The sequence below is a fragment of the Sceloporus undulatus genome, chromosome 2, assembly GCF_019175285.1.
Source record: "Sceloporus undulatus isolate JIND9_A2432 ecotype Alabama chromosome 2, SceUnd_v1.1, whole genome shotgun sequence".
In the NCBI taxonomy this organism is placed as follows: Eukaryota; Metazoa; Chordata; class Lepidosauria; order Squamata; family Phrynosomatidae; genus Sceloporus; species Sceloporus undulatus.
In genome coordinates this window covers 243,492,955-243,508,665 of record NC_056523.1, presented here as the reverse complement: position 1 = coordinate 243,508,665, position 15,711 = coordinate 243,492,955, and the positions used below count along the sequence as shown (strand labels likewise).

Here is a 15,711-nt window from a genome sequence, read left to right as displayed (position 1 = left end):
TCCAGTTAACAATATGGCTGTAGTTGTTTGAGCCAATTGAACTGTTTATGCACTTTTCAATGGCAGGCCCATGTAGAGCACATTACAGTAGTTGAAACAGCATGTAACCAAGGCATGTACCACTGTGGTCAGATCTGATTTCTCCAGGAATGGGTGCAATTGGTGCACTAGCTTTAAGTGTGCAAAGGCATTTCTGGCCTGCAGCATATTCCTAAACACCATTAACTTGTAAGACATAGGGTAGGCCTCTTAGGGGCTCCACCACAGAAATAAAGGCTCCCCAAGTCAAAAAGGTTGGGAACCCCTGGTTTAGAGGATAAAATTGGGCATGCATGCCCAATATACAATGCTTTGAGCTTCTTATGGAAGAATAAGGTATAATAAACATTTAAAGCACAAAGGTCCTATCTTGTATTCTCTATTTTTGTGTAATTCTTGGCACATAAAATAATAATTGTAAGCTGTTCTGATAGCATTTAGGGCTGAAGGGCGGGGTATAAATACTATAATAAATAAATAAATAAATAAATAAATTATAAGAACAAAGTGGCTTCCCTTTAAACTAATATACTTTCAACCTTTTCGTTAAAAACAAGCAAAATCTTTGTAACACACATGAAATGCAATAGGCACACTTCTGTGCTGCTCTGCATATACCAGTATATATCCAGGGGCAAAATTCAGCTACTTTTGAGGAGCTGTAATGAAAACAGAATTTTGGCAGATGCCTCTGGTCTTGCAATAGTACTGTAAACTGTCTTTTTATCAACACCAGGTTTTTTTAGCTACTGCAGATCAAATTTAATATTAATCATGCATACTTTATCTAAATTATAGAAAAATAACTTTCTTACCTGATCCATCGTCCCAAGTCGCCAGTATGTAGAGCGACATAGATTTTTGGAGCCCAGAGGAATTTCATGTATGTCATAATCCTTAGGTTCAGTCTGTCTGTTACAATACCTTGAAACGATTAAAAAGATACTAACGAGTAAATTATTTGGGCAGTACTAAAGAGATTAACACAATAGCATACCCTCCAGCATTTCATAGATGAAATCTAGGACACGTGGCCAAGTTATATCAAACTGTGGTCAAGCTGGTAAAGGTTATTAATGAGGAAGAAAATATAAACTAGGAGAGAGGCTACAGCAATTTGCTCTTGCCTGAGCCCACTGGGAAGGGAAAGATTCTGCCCCTCCTCTCACCCTCCCCATCAGAGTTATGTGAGTACAAACTACTTAGGGTACATACTTTGAATTCAGGTTACAGCAATTAAACCAGGACAAAGGGGGAAAGTGAGAGGAGAAGAAATACACTGGGACAGTTTAAAAGCAGCAGCTAAGGATTAATCAGAACTATCTGTGCCAAATTGGGACAGCTGCATGTACAACAATCATACCAAAATGTACATGTGTCTCTACAAAGCTAATTAGATTTTATAGTGCGTCATATTAACTATTACTAAAATCATTTTTTACACAAAAGAACACAATAAAAACTAGTTTGACCAGAGCTCATGCTCAGACATAAAATCTATGCTTTACCTTGGCAGCTCTTCCTAAGTACCTATAGGCACCAAGGTGACTGCAGTCACCCACCAGCGTTTGTATCTCTCTTGTATTTTCCATACATATAGTTTTTAAAAGGATAGCCTTCTGATGCCTTTTTATTTCCAGTAATACCCTGTTCTGCTTCAAATGTATTTTCAGAAAATAAAAAGCATAGATGGCTGTACTTCAGAGAATTATTCTGAAGCCCATGTAGCTGCCCAGGTGGTAGGGAATGAGTAAGGTATTTTGCTAGTGCTGCATGTATTTCATCAGTTTTGTGATGGTGGAGGTAATGTGTTTATTAAGTCCTTGGTTGGTTTATATACTATCTGGAGTTGTGTATGTTTTGTGTTGGGTTTGGGGGTTTTGTGTATGGAGTGTGTGTGTATAGGTGGATGTTTTGCTTAGGTATGCTTTATTTATTTATATTTCCCTAATTCATTCTGGTTTACCTTTTGTATTTTATTATTGTTATTTTAACCCCAACAATCTGTTTTCTGGGGGTATGGGGTTTTCTGTGACTAATGATGCCCACTATGGCTACCGTTTTTAAAATGAAGCCTATGCTTCTCCACCACTATTTTCTGCATGACCACATTTTACCAACGTTCTCAGTGTGAACACTAGCTCAGATTGGAGACTCCTGCTTTAAAGATATCTGAAAGAAAAATTTGGAACCAACAAGCAACACAAAGATAATGAAATACTGTATAATACAATACATCACATACTCCCGTTGTCAATGGAATTTTAACAAGGATAGATTTAGCCATTACAGCTACAGAAAAAGCTGGTGACAACTTCATAGTGAAAGTAAACAAAGCATGTTACGCCATTTGACAGGCTGCATCTGCACTGCAGAAATAACGCATTTTGACACTGCTTTAACTGCCGTGGTTCTATGCTAGAAATGCTGGGATTGGTAGTTTGTTGCGGCACCAGAATAAACCAGCATGAGGCGGTGGTTTGAGCATTGGAGACCAGGGTTTGAATCCCGACTTGGTCATGGAAACGTTCTAGGTGACCCTAGGCAAGTCACATTCTCTCAGCCTCAGAGGAAGGCAAAAAGACAAACCCCATCTGAACAAATGTTGCCAAGAAGACTCCATGATAGGTTTGCCTTAGGGCAGCGGTTCTCAACCTGTGGAGTCGCGACCCCTTTGGGAGTCGAACGACTCTTTCACAGGGGTCGCCTAAGACCATTGGAAACCAGTAGCAAAATTATAGTTATGAAAATAATGTTATGGTTGGGAGTCACCACAACATGAGGATTAAAGGGTGGTGGCATTAGGAAGGTTGTGAACCACTGCCTTAGGGGTCACATAAGTAGGAAACAATTTGAAGGCATACAACAACAGTGGCACCAGAGAAGGATAAATCGCTCACAAAACTACAAATCCCAGAATTCCATAGCACGGAGGCATGGCAGCTAAAGCGTTGCTGAAGTGTGTTATTTCTGCAGTGCAGAAATGAGCCTGACCACAAATATGATGTAAAATATTATATATAGTGTGTGTGTGTGTTTTATCCTTACCATCGGTACACAAGAGTTGGTCTCCCATAGTAGGCATGATTGGAGCGCAAAGTCAGGGTTCCTTTGCGCTCCATCAAATCTGTAGGGCCCAACTCCATTTTCCAAACTTCCTTTGGCTACTACAACTCCCAAGAGCTCCTTTTGCCCCACTCCTTTTGCAATGAAGAACAGCGGGAACAGCAGCAGCAGCAGACACACTTCTCCTGCTCACACCAATCCTGTTGTCAGCAGTGGCATAACCATGTGGCCTCACTCTTCATAAGGAAATACAAATACAAACGGAGCCACTTCTCAACCCAAGGCTGTCACTCTCCACTTAGACAAAGTACAGGAGACAACCGTCTCCATGGTAACGGTAAACACAGCCCTGAGGAAATCAACGTTCCGCCTCAGGGCCGGAACTACGTTTCTGTCTTCTTCTTCCTCACAGTGATTAAAAAACAAAACCAACCAACTCCCATGATATAATAGGCCCAAAACACAAGCCAAGATCCAAACCACTGAAACTGGCATCTAAGGTCCAAAACACACTGCAGGAATAATCCAGTTTGAGACCTCTTTAACTGGTTCAGTGCTAAGGGATCCTGGGAATTGTAGTTTGTTGTGGCAGCAGCGCTCTCTGTGGCAGAGAAGGCTAAATGTCTCCCAAAACTACACTTCCCAGGATTCCCTAGCATTGAGACAGGTCTCAAACTGGATTGTTTCTGCAGTGGGTTTTGGACCACAACACATTAACACACTACTACACTCTACTGCTATTGCATTTTTACTGCTCTGGCTGTCTCCTGTTGCATTCTGGGATTTGTAGTTTAGTGAGACCTAAGAGCTCTGACTGAGAATTATGAATGCCTCAACTTAAACTGCAAATCCCAGAATGCAACAGGAGGCAGACAGAGCAGTTAAAGTGGAATAGCAGTGCTATAAGAGTGTAGTGTGGTAATCTAGACAACACATTAGAGGCTGTTGAGTACCATTATCCCTAGGACAGACAATAATAAAGCATGTGGGCCTGTTGTTGTTGTTATTATTGTGTGTGTTATGTGCCTTTAAGCGTGTATGTTATGTGCCTTTCTGAATTATGAGGACTTCAAAGTGAACCTATCATGGGTTTTCTTGGCAAGTTTCTTCAGAGGCATTTTGCCAAACCCTTCCTTTGAGGCTGAGAGTGTGTGACCTGCCCAATGGCAGAGTCAGGATTTGAACTCTGGTCTCCAAAGTCACGGTCCAATGCTCAAACCACTACGCCACGCTTACTCCCTAATACATATTTCTGAACCATCCTTCTAATGGCAGAAAAAAGTTGAATTTCACTCTTTGTAGATCCTTAGTAGATGCCAACAGTATTGCTGTTTCATCTTCTAACATAAGAAGAGACAACACAGAGTGGTCAGATGTCCTCCTTTTCCAGGACATGGTCTACATTTAAACCTTCTGTCCAGTAGGAATTCCAAAAAGGCCTTCATTTTGAGCATGACTAAGAGTTTATATGAGCTTACACTTTGTAAACCACTTGGAGTGCTTAAGGGCACTGATAAGCGGTATAGAAATGTATTTGCTATTGCTATATTTATATTAGTGTTTTTACTGGGGGAGGAGGGGTAGGCCCTAAATTTTTCCTACGTTTTGCAGTGTCTTCCTTTGCGGTTATGATGTCTGGTCAACCCTTGAAGAGAGAGCTCACAGTCTCTGGAAACTTCCATGCATGTTAAGTTCAGCCATGTGAAGGGCCTAGCATTGTGGCAATACCCATGTGGCGAACAAAATTCACTCTGCACACGGTCAGAGACATAGCAACTTTGTTTCATGCAAAAAAGTATTAAAATATCAATATTCTATAAAATTATCTTCAGACAATGTGTATATGAAACATAAATGAATTTTGTGTTTTGATTTGAGTCCCATCTCCAAAGCATTTCATTATGTTAGCTATTGTGTGCCTTCAAGTCGTTTTCAACTTATGGCATCCCAAAGATAAACTATCATAGGGTTTTCTTGGCAAGTTTCTTCAGAAGTTTGCCATTGCCATCCTCTTAAGCTGAGAGAGTGTGAGTCACCCAAGATCACCCAGTAGGTTTCCATGGCCAAGCTGGGATTCAAACCCTGTTCTCCCAGGGTCCTAGTCCAAGGGACTTTTATCACATGGGGAAAATCGGGGATTTAAACGGACGTTATCCCATGAAAATTGCATGATGGCGCTGAAGATTTTCACACGCTGTCACAATTAAAGAAGACTTATCAGATAGCAATAATTAGATAGTAAACCAGAAAATAATCCCCCATGAATTATTTGCTGCCAGTTGTTACCTGGTTATTGCTGAGGTAAGTCCTCTTTAATCGCAATGTGTGTGAAAATCTTCAGCGTGATTGCGTGATTTTCATGGGATAATGTTTAAAACCCTGCTTTCCCCCCTCATTTTCCTCCATGTGATAAAGTCCCAACACGCAAACCATTACATCATGTTGACTCTATCTCATTATGTTTGCTGTTGTTAACTGTCCTTGCATCAACCCCAACTCATGGAGACCCTGTGGATCAGGCATTTCCAAGACCCCTTGTCCTCCACCGCTCTGTTTAGGTTGTGTAAATTCATGCCTGTGGCCTCTCTGATTGAGTCCATCCATCTGGCATGTGGTCTTCCACTCTTTCTACTGCCCTCTACCTTCCCTCAGCATCACTGTCCCTTATCACACGAGCAAAATTTGTAGTTATCCCAGGGTCAATGTGAAGGCAATGCAGGGGCAATCATGAGGTTTTAATCAGGAGTCACCTTAAACACAATCGGGCGTCATTCCATGGTCATGTAAATTCTCTTTCCCCCCAAATTTACCTAACCCTGGAATGACCCCCGATTGTGTTTAGGATGGCTCCTGATTGCATTTGGCATCGTGTGATAAACAAACTTGAAATTTTACCTAACCCTGGAATGACCCCTGATTGTGTTTAAGATGACTCCTGATTGCGCTTGGCATCATGTGATAAACAAACTTGAAACCCATGATTGCCCCTGTATTGCCTTCACACTGACCCTGGGATAACGTCAAATTTTGCTCATGTGAGGGCCTCTGTCTTTTCTAATGAATCATGCCTTCTCATGATGTGGCCAAAATACAGCTGCCTCAACTTGATCATATTGGCTTTCAGGTTTCCGTCTTGATCTGCTCTAGGACCCATTTGTTTGTCTGTTTGGCTGTCCACAGTATTCTCAGCACTCTCTCCAGCACCACATCTCAAATTAGTTTATATGATTCTTTTCCACCTTCTTCACCACCATCCAGCTGTTATGTCATTCCATGGTGATGGGGAATACAATGGGTTGTACAATACTAACCTTAGTATTATGGACATATACCCAAACAGAAGTGTTCAGAGATCCAAAACAAACAAACAAACAAACCCCAAAACCCAAACTCCAAAACACTTCTGGATAAGGAAGACTCAACCTGCACAGTTCAAAAACATAGCCGTGCTGGGTTATTCCTCCAGTGTGTTTTGGATCAAAGTCACTGGAAGAGAAGCAAAAATGTATGTGTTTATATATATGTGTGTGCGGCTTTGTAGTCCAGTGAGGCCTAAGAGCTCTTTAGTTGAATAGTCTAAATGCCTTTCCTTAAACTGCAAAGCCCTGAATGCAACAGGAGGCAGCCAGAGCAGTCAAAGTGGAAGAGCAGCACTGTAAGAGTGCAGTGTGATAATGTGGTTTGAGTGCTGTAGCTCCAGCCTATGGAACCCTGGGAGTTGTAGTTTCCCAACACGTGGTGTAGTGGTTTGAGTGGACTAGGACTCTGGGGACCAGGGTTCGAATTACCACTCAGTTATAGAATCTCACGGGCTGCCTTGGGCAAGTCACGCTCTCTCAGCCTCAAAGGAAGGCAAAGACAAACTCCTTCTAAGCCAGTCTTGCCAAGAAAACCTCATGACAGTCTTGCCATAAGTTATTATTATAATTTATTTATATGGCGCCGTAAGTTTACACATCGCTTTACGTAGAAATGTCTTGCCACATTACTCATAGAATCATAGAGTTGGAAGAGACCACTAGGGCCATCCAGTCCAACCCCCTGCCATGCAGGAAATCCAAATCAAAGCATCCCTGACAGATGGCCAACTAGCCTCTGTTTAAAGACCTCCAAGGAAGGAGACTCCACTACTACACTCTTATTATAACACTGCTCTTCCTCTTTGACTGCTCTGTCTGCCTCCTCCTCCTCCTGTTGCATTCTGGGAATTGTAGTCCAGCGGGGCCTAAGAGCTCTTTAGCTGAAAGTTCTAAATGCCTCTCTTCAAACTGCAAACCCCAGAATGCAACAGGAGGAGGAGGAGGAGGAGGAGGCAGCCAGTGCAGTTACAGTGGAAGAGCAGCACTTTTAAGAACGCAGTGCAAACAGAGCAGTCAAAGTGGAACAGCAGCGCTATAATAAGAGCATAGTGCGGTCATGTCTAAAGAGAGGAGGAGGAGGAGGAGGAAGTGAAGCCTCGGCCTCTCTCCAGCCATCTCCTCCTCCTCCTCCTTCCGCCCTGAGGGGGGTTTGCCCTTGACCCGGAAGTGCTTGCCTGTCGCCGCTCGGCCAATCAGAGGCGGCGCCCGCTCCGCCTCCAGCGCCAGTTGTAAGCAGCCGCCGCCGCCGGGAGGGAAGGAAAGATTAGGAAGGAAGTAGGCAGGGAAGGCGGGAGGGAGGGAAGATGGCCGAGTCCCCGGAGGAGGTGGCGGTGCTGGTGCAGCGGGTGGTGAAGGACATCAACAACGCCTTCAAGCGCAACCCACACATGTGAGTGGGGCAGGGAAAGAGGGAGGCAGCCTGGAGAAGGAGGCAGCCAGGGAGGCGGATGACTTAGCCCCCCCCTCCAAGTGGGTTGGGAGCCAGGAAAGTTGCCCAAGAAGGAGACCCCTGCAGACGCCCTCCTCCTCTGCCACTTGGGGGAGGGAGAAGGGAAGGGGGTGCGGGGGAGCAAAGGCACCTCGGAGTTAGGCAGGACGGGCTAGGAGAGAAACGGTGAGTACGAACATGGAGTAGAAACACGCTGCTCTGCTGCTGCTCAGGGAAGGATAACTCCGCCGCCAGCAGGAGTTTGTCACTTGCCAAGTTTGGTGTGTCTGGTGTGTGAGGGCGTCTTGGAAGTGGAGGGGAAACTTTCCTGGCCGTGTTCACAGAGGTGTGGGTCCAGGAAAACGGAGTCTGCCAAGTGGTCTCTGGGGCAGCTCTAACACGGACTGAAAAGTGTGCGTGTGTAGACGTTTATATGTATGTATGTGTGTGTGTGCTTGTATGTGTACACATATATATGTATTTTGTGTGTGTGTGTATGTAGGTGTACATACATTGTATTTGTGTGTGTATGTGTATATGTGTGTGTGTATATATATATGTATGTGTATATGTGTGTGTGTGTATCTATATATCTATATTTGTATGTGTATATAAAGAGACTAACTGAAAGAAAGAAAGTGGAAGCAGAGGAAAACTACCAGCTTTTTTCTTTCAGTTAATTTCAAAGGGGTGACAAGATCCCTTTGCAGACTGGTTTTCCTGACTGTGGTGATAAGGAATATTTATTATTATTATTATTATTATTATTACTACTATTATTAATTCCTCTGTTTTGAAGAGTTTCTGGAGAGTCTTTGCTTCCATAGGGTTTCCTATAGGGTTATGCTTTATGCAACTTCTGCAAATAAAATTACTCCAGAGAGACTTAGTAGATTGCATGGCAGCGCACTGTCTGTTTTTTGTAGACTTAGTTTTCCAGTTATCTCTCTCCCTCCTTCCTTTTCTTCATAGGATTTTAAGTCCATCCAGCACCTTCATGTAGCCCCTTTGTCATAGTAATTATTAACTAGAATAGAGAAGTTTAGAGATGGGATTCTCAGAGTGAGGGAGGGAATCAATAACATGGGTTTATCCTGTTAGGTAAGAATAAATGCTGAAGGTCATGCTTCAGTGGGTCAGTGATAGAGATGTGTATAGGTGCTTAGCTCTAAAGATTTCAGGGAAGCATTTTAAGCAGGTAAATCTGGTTAACCTATTTTTTCAAGTGTGTGTGTGTGTGTGTGTGTGTGTGTGTGTGTGTATATATATATCCCTAGTTCTCAAAACTTACTTATTTATACCTCGCCCTTCAGCCATAAAGGCTCTCAGAGCTGCTTACAGATTGTTAATTTGACAGTTTTCTGCCCTCATAAACTAAAAAGACGTGGCATTAAAGGAAAAGGGAATGGCAGTCGGGAAGAGGGTCAGCTCCAGCAGATACTGCCGGTTCTTCTCTTCCTCTGAGGTCAAGGCGTTGTTGGCACTTGGAATAGAGGGAGGATGTAATGATGTATTTCTGAGGTCAGCAGGCTGAACACACTTTGATTAAAATCCACAATGCTGCTGAAAGTAATGAAAGCAAGTAACACTTTCTCCCAACTTTTTTAAAAAGGAAAATAATATTATTAGATGTCACAAGGCACCAGCATTCAATTTTCCACGGGGACCATCATAACCCTTAGAGAGAGAGAGGTACATTTTTTGAAAGTGGACAGTAAAAATGCATAACCAGGAACTTTTGGGCCGTTTGCACAGCTTGAGATAAATGTCTTCTGTCTCTGTGTTACAATGATAGCTGCATGGACAGATGGTACAATCAACAACATACTTTTCGCTATCGTGTGAGATTTTGCGGTTTTATTATCTTTATACAGTTCTTAGATCTAACTGTATTGTATGCCTTTGAAGCACTGGGTAGTTCTTTGTTTTTACAGGGATTTTATTATATTTCTTTACAGTTAAAATTCAAAGAAGATGGCCAGGAATTCACTTTTTCTTCTTCTTGAACCTCCTTATAGAGAAGGCAGGGAATTGCTGTTGTGATTCTGTAGTGCTGATTTGGGGGAACTTGATATGTAAGACAGAGAGGACCTGAAATGCACTCAGTCTCCTACTGAGTTGTGCTGTGGTTTTGATGTCACTTTGGCTTTCATCAGGTGTGGATGTCAAGAGTGAAGATAAAGTGGATCTCATTATTGTAAGTCCCAAATGATAGCTGTGTAGTAGAGGTAGATGTGACATTGAATTGGTTGAACAAAGCAAGGCTACTCAAGAGACTAGCTTTGGGAACAGCTACATAATCTGCTGTTCCTTCTTGCATAAGGCAAATACTCATTGACATAAGACAAGCAGTGATGCCCACTGCTCCTTTGAGCCACTCTGTTTATGCCACTCCCTGTGCAAAAGGGGAAACAGGCTTCATGTCATTAATACATGCTATCCCAGGTTTAATTGCATATAAATGCACTTGAATGTTCATTACATATTGCGTGGTCCAACATTTAGAGTAATATTGTGTTCTTGACTGGTAACATCTGCATGAACTACGTATTGGTCATTCTCTCTCCCTCTCTGTCATCTCTGTTTTATTTTTCGCCTGTGTGTGGACTAGAAAAACATTGTGATTTTATGCTTAAGTATTAATTTGCCATTATTGGGGGAAACATGTTCTGTGGTGGGACATGGTTAGGATGAATGTGTGACCCTGCTGATTTTCCTGAGTCTCTTGACAGAATTAGATTTTATTGACCGTTGTATTCTTCTAGACTGCCTGGCTACAATAGGACTTCTGTTCTTCCTGACTGGTTGGTCTCACTGTGGTGCTGAGAGATTGGTCTTCTCTGCTGTTCAGACTTCCACATAAAAAGTGCATCAGGACATGGGCCAGGGTATAATGAGGTGATACTGTCTCTGTCTTGCATTTCAGTCTTCCAGACCCAGTGAAGACAGTTTTGAACTGGATCTGGGTCAGTTCTGAAAAGGCTATGGGTAAATAAACTGAAGCTTAATCTAGACAAGATGGAGGTACTGTATAGTCTTTCCCAACATAGCATTCTAGATGCACTTGCAGTGTTCTTCCTGTTAGCCCCATCAGTGTGATAATTCTGTCTGGGGATCATGTCCAGATTATAGTCCTGCAAAACTGGAGGATTCCAGGTTAAGTGAAGCTGTCTTAGATATTCTTGGGATCTGGGGGATATATTTTGGTTGTTTCAAACAGAATTAGATTCCTTCATAAAAATCATTTTTACCACAGAGGTCGCTTCCTAGAGCCATTCCTGTTCCTGGGTAGTTGGATAGTGATTAGCAATGCCTTTTTTTTTTTTTACGAGGTTGATCTTTGTAGCTGTTTTAACTGGTGATCTTTTAATTGTTGTTTTGTTGTATGCCTTGTTGTCTCAATTTTATACTTCTTGCTTAGCAATTTTTAGAAAGTGGTGTAGGAAATGTTGAGTAAAAATAGAGGTTGAATCTTGGTTAGGTGCTGATGTTTAAACTGTAACACATGAGAGCTTGGAGGAAAGGAATCCATTAATGTTTTATATCTTAAAGTAGTTCATTGAAAGCTAGAGAAATGATCCATTGCTTTCTGCTTTTTACTCAAGAGGCTAAGCTTCCCACACCTACCAGCCCTTCAGTAGTGACAAAAACAGGACTCTGTTCTTTCTGCACAGAAAGTGAAAGTAGTTTTAGAATAAAGTACTCTTGTGGGCAAAGATCAAATACAGCTGTTCTTTCAATACCTGGGAAGCTTCTGCTGTGGTTTGGTGGGTGAATGGTGGCCTCATGCATTATGTGGTTGCAAATACATGTTTATCTCTGCATGTGCACACTACAAGCAGCCTTAGCAAGCTCAGATTCCTGGTATATCTACCTCTGTGATAAACAAAGACAAAAGCCCTTAAGAAGGCAGTTTCTTTCAATCTGTATGCTTGGGATGTGTGGTATTGTCTGTCATACTGGGTTTTCTCTTGCTTTCAAGTAGATTAAAGCAATCTTATTACAGAAAGGTAAGGTTTTTTATTTTTATTTCTGTAGGAGTTATAAATTAAACATCACACTCATATTTTTCACTCAAAAGTTTTGACATGTTTTGCTCGGCAGTGTTTTTCTCACTAAAGTAGGACAAACCACCTTGGCTCTGCTCTATTTTTAAATATCTGTTTAATTTGTCAAACTTAATGTGCTGTGTTTCGAGCTTTAACCCATTTTAGAACCTGTTCATAAACTAAGTGTCCAAAGGAGGGTGACTAAAATGGTGAAGGGTTTGGAAACCATATCCTATGAGGAACGACTTAGGGAGCTGGGTATGTTTAGCCTGGAGAAGGTTAAGAAGTGATTTGATAGCCCTATTTAAATATTTGAAGGGATGACATATTGAGGAGGGAGCAAGCTTGTTTTCTGCTGCTCCAGAGAACAGGACCTGAAACAATGGATGCAAGCTCCAGGAAAAGAGATTCCACCTCAACATTAGGAGGAACTTACTGACAATAAGGGCTGTTTGACAGTGGAACGCACTCCCTCAAAGAGTGGTGGAGTCTCCTTCCTTGGAGGTCTTTAAACAGAGGCTGGACGGTCATCTATCTGGGATGCTTTGATTGAGATTTCCTGCATGACGGGGTTGGACTGGATGGTCCTTGTGGTCTCTTCCAACTCTATGATTCTATGATTCTAAGTTATATTAAGTTGGGCTATTTGTAGATATTATTAAAACAAAAAAGTTCACTTCAATAACCTCTCTAAATTGGATAAATGAATTTCATTCCTGTACTTGAAGTATTGGGAAACATTTCCTCTGTTAGTACGTATTTTGTCCCTGTTGTTTAAGGATTCCATAGGTTGCTTTTCCAGTAATACATAAAGGCTGCATTCCCACATCACAATAAGTTGTGGTTTGTTGCTTATGCTATAAATGATGTGTTTAATAATAATACAGTCCTTGGCTTGTATTTCTTATTTCTGCTTGGTTTCTTTTTGTTATATGCAAGGTGAATATCTGAGAAAACAGGCTACGGTTGAGATTTTGAATGTCATCCCATTTCATGGTTTAAGCAAGCCAGAGTTCATAAGCAAACAAAAGACCTTGGATTTAGGGTGGAATTCATGTTTGGATAACAAACCATTGCTTCTTAATAGTACCCGTTTTATTTGTCACAACAAGCCAGATGTCAGTCATCCATGCCAAACATATAATTTGGCTTGGCATAAGAGCATCATGTTCATATTAAAAGTACAGTTTATTCAGAAAATAATTAGAAATGATTTACTTTTTAAAATTTACTTTTTGTTACAAATGGAACTAAAAGTCCTGAATTGTAAGGAACATGTGATTTGTAAGGCACCTCTTAAAAATAAACGAGGAGTTGATTTTTTTTAAAAAAATCCAATAAAAAACAGGAGAAACCATTGACATTACTAAAATTAAACAAAACAAAAACTTGTCTCTAGTCATTATCCATAGTGCCAGACAGACACGAAGCACTCATTCCCATAAAAAGAAGGAAACAAAAGTTCGTGAATTTCAATGGTACTGTATGTAGTCTTACATAAAATGTTACCTGCTGCATAGCTTTTTTTTGAAACAATGTGAGAAAATGCTCATGTAGATACATGACCACCTTGTATTAAATGTTTTATTCATCATTCTAAAAGAAAATATTCCATAATTCATCTCCCAGATTTTTTTTTTGGGGGGGGGGAGGTTTACCAGAAGGGGAATTTATGCCCAGAAATTGACCCCCAAAACCTAGGTTGACTTATTTATAGGTCTGTATGGTAATGTGATAGCAGCTCTTTCAGATTTCCCCATGCAGTTTCTTTCTGTCTTGAGCCAAACAGGCAGAGTCCTTGGTGATTGATTGATTGATTGATTGCTGTTTGTTTAACAGTCCCTCTCCCACACTTGAGTTTTGCTGTCTTGGGAGTGAAGACTGAAACTCTGAAGCTTGGTATTGATTGCTGCCTCCCTCTTGCCCCTTGCATACACACGCTGAAGGCGCCTCCAAATTTTACACTCGACCTATCCACGGGCCATGTCAAAATCCATAATTTTGGCCCCAAAACTTGCCCTCGACTTATACATGAGGTTGACTTATAGTCAAGTATATACGGTAAATATCTTCCTGTTGTTAGTTTAATTAGGTTATACCACACTGTGTATCCACAAGCATTTTGGCCTTGAGGGTCACCACTGGTGTCAGTTGATGAATGAGGCTGTTACACATTTTTGTATACCACACACTTTCTCCACACACTGTCCCACATCTCAGCTTGCAAAGATGGCAGTGTTTAAAGCTCTACTTCCTTCTTGCTAAGCTCTAGAAATGGTTATGGGAATTTTGAAAATGAGTTCTCTCCTATCTCTCCGTGAAAGCAACAGCATTGCTCCTCCCTCCAAGCACACTGTTACTTATGTGTGGCAAGCTGCCCCACAATTTTTTTTTCCACAGTAGTGGTTGGGGTTCTCTTGGCTTATAGGACCACATAGAGAGCAGTTAAGAGCAGCAAACTTTTCACTGCCATGCTAAGCCAATATGCACTCAGCTTTCAAATTAATTACTCAGTTCTTGCCTCCTTTTTCCAGCTGACCATCCATTGCTTTTTATAGTGGACCCTTGGTATCTGCTGGGGTTTGGTTCCAGGATTCCCAGTGGATAACAAAATCTGTGGATTCTCAAGTCCCATTAAATACAATGAGGTAGAAGAATTATGCCCCTTTTATACAAAGGAAAATCAAAGTTTGCTATTTGGAATTTATACTTTTTTTAATATTTTCAAATTGTGGATGCTTGAATCCATGGATAAAAAAAACCATGGATAAGGAGGGACAACTGTATTTGCATTCTGTAATTGAGTGACAGGCGTGTTGGACTTAAGACTGAGGGAGAGTTTCTCTGTATTAGTCTTGTGCACTCAAGTTCTGACGTGGGTAGAATTGCCTCATCCTTTAAAATTTTTAAAGCAATGAAATAAACTATGTCTTCCCCCTCACTACTGCTTTATTTATTACCTTGTATTTTTCCCAACATGGCACTGAAAGCCATTTATAACTAAAAACCAGATGATAAAGGGTTTTTAAAATACGGTGAGCCCTTGGTATCCTTTGGGGTTTGATTCCAGAACCCCTCTGAATAACAAAGTCTGTGGATGTTCAAGTTCCATTAAATACAATGGTGTGCCTTATGTAAAATGGCAAATGCAAGATTTGCTTTTTGGAATTTATGTATTTAAAAAATATTTTCAAGCTGTGGAAGCTTAAATCCATTGATAAAGAATCTGTAGATACAGTGGGCTAACTGTACAATTAAATTAGTTAACATGTTTAATTGAAAACAATATATAATTGTAAAATCATAACTATAAAGATAAAAATGCAACCTGGCCTAGTGGTCTGAGTGTTTGAGACTGCTTTAATTGCCCCTGGTTCAGTGTTAGGGAATCCTGAGAATTGTAGTTTAGTGTAGCACCAGAGCTCTCTGACAGAGAAGGCTAAATGTCTCACAAAACTTACAGTTCCCAGAATTCCCTAGCTGTCGCCATTTGTTAACTCATATTAACTTGTCATTTGATATTGTATTAATATATGGTTTTATTGTTGTAATTTTATTCCAGAGGGAGGGTATGGGTTGGGAGGACTCGAGTTTTTTTAAATTGTATTATTTTGTATTATATTAATCTCTGTTGTTTCCCACCTTGATCCCCAAAAAGGAAGAGGCAGAATATAAATAAATACTTTATTATTATTATTAAAGCAGTTTCAGATTGAATTATTTTGGCAGTGTGTTTCGAACCAGAGTTAACAAATTAACAAGAGAATGA

The 15,711-nt window shown here is 41.0% G+C and overlaps 2 protein-coding genes across 5 annotated transcripts in view; one reads left to right on the top strand and one right to left on the bottom strand.

Annotated features, from left to right (window-relative positions):
* Positions 1-3,666, bottom strand: part of C2H9orf135 (chromosome 2 C9orf135 homolog) — an 18,272-nt gene extending 14,606 nt beyond the window's left edge. Inside the window, exons 1-2 of the mRNA XM_042447754.1 lie at positions 3,088-3,666; positions 855-963 (exon numbers count right to left, since the gene is read on the bottom strand). Coding sequence (XP_042303688.1) covers positions 855-963; positions 3,088-3,185 — 207 coding nt within the window. The 5' untranslated portion in view covers positions 3,186-3,666. The remainder of the gene's footprint in view (positions 1-854; positions 964-3,087) is intronic.
* A 4,031-nt stretch (positions 3,667-7,697) lies between these two features.
* Positions 7,698-15,711, top strand: part of PTAR1 (protein prenyltransferase alpha subunit repeat containing 1) — a 51,776-nt gene continuing 43,762 nt past the window's right edge. For all 4 annotated transcript variants that reach the window (XR_006102494.1, XM_042454912.1, XM_042454914.1 and 1 more), the window contains exon 1: positions 7,698-7,854. Coding sequence is in view for 3 of the 4 variants with exons in the window: in XM_042454912.1 (XP_042310846.1) it covers positions 7,769-7,854 (86 nt within the window). In the remaining variant the exon portion in view is untranslated. The remainder of the gene's footprint in view (positions 7,855-15,711) is intronic.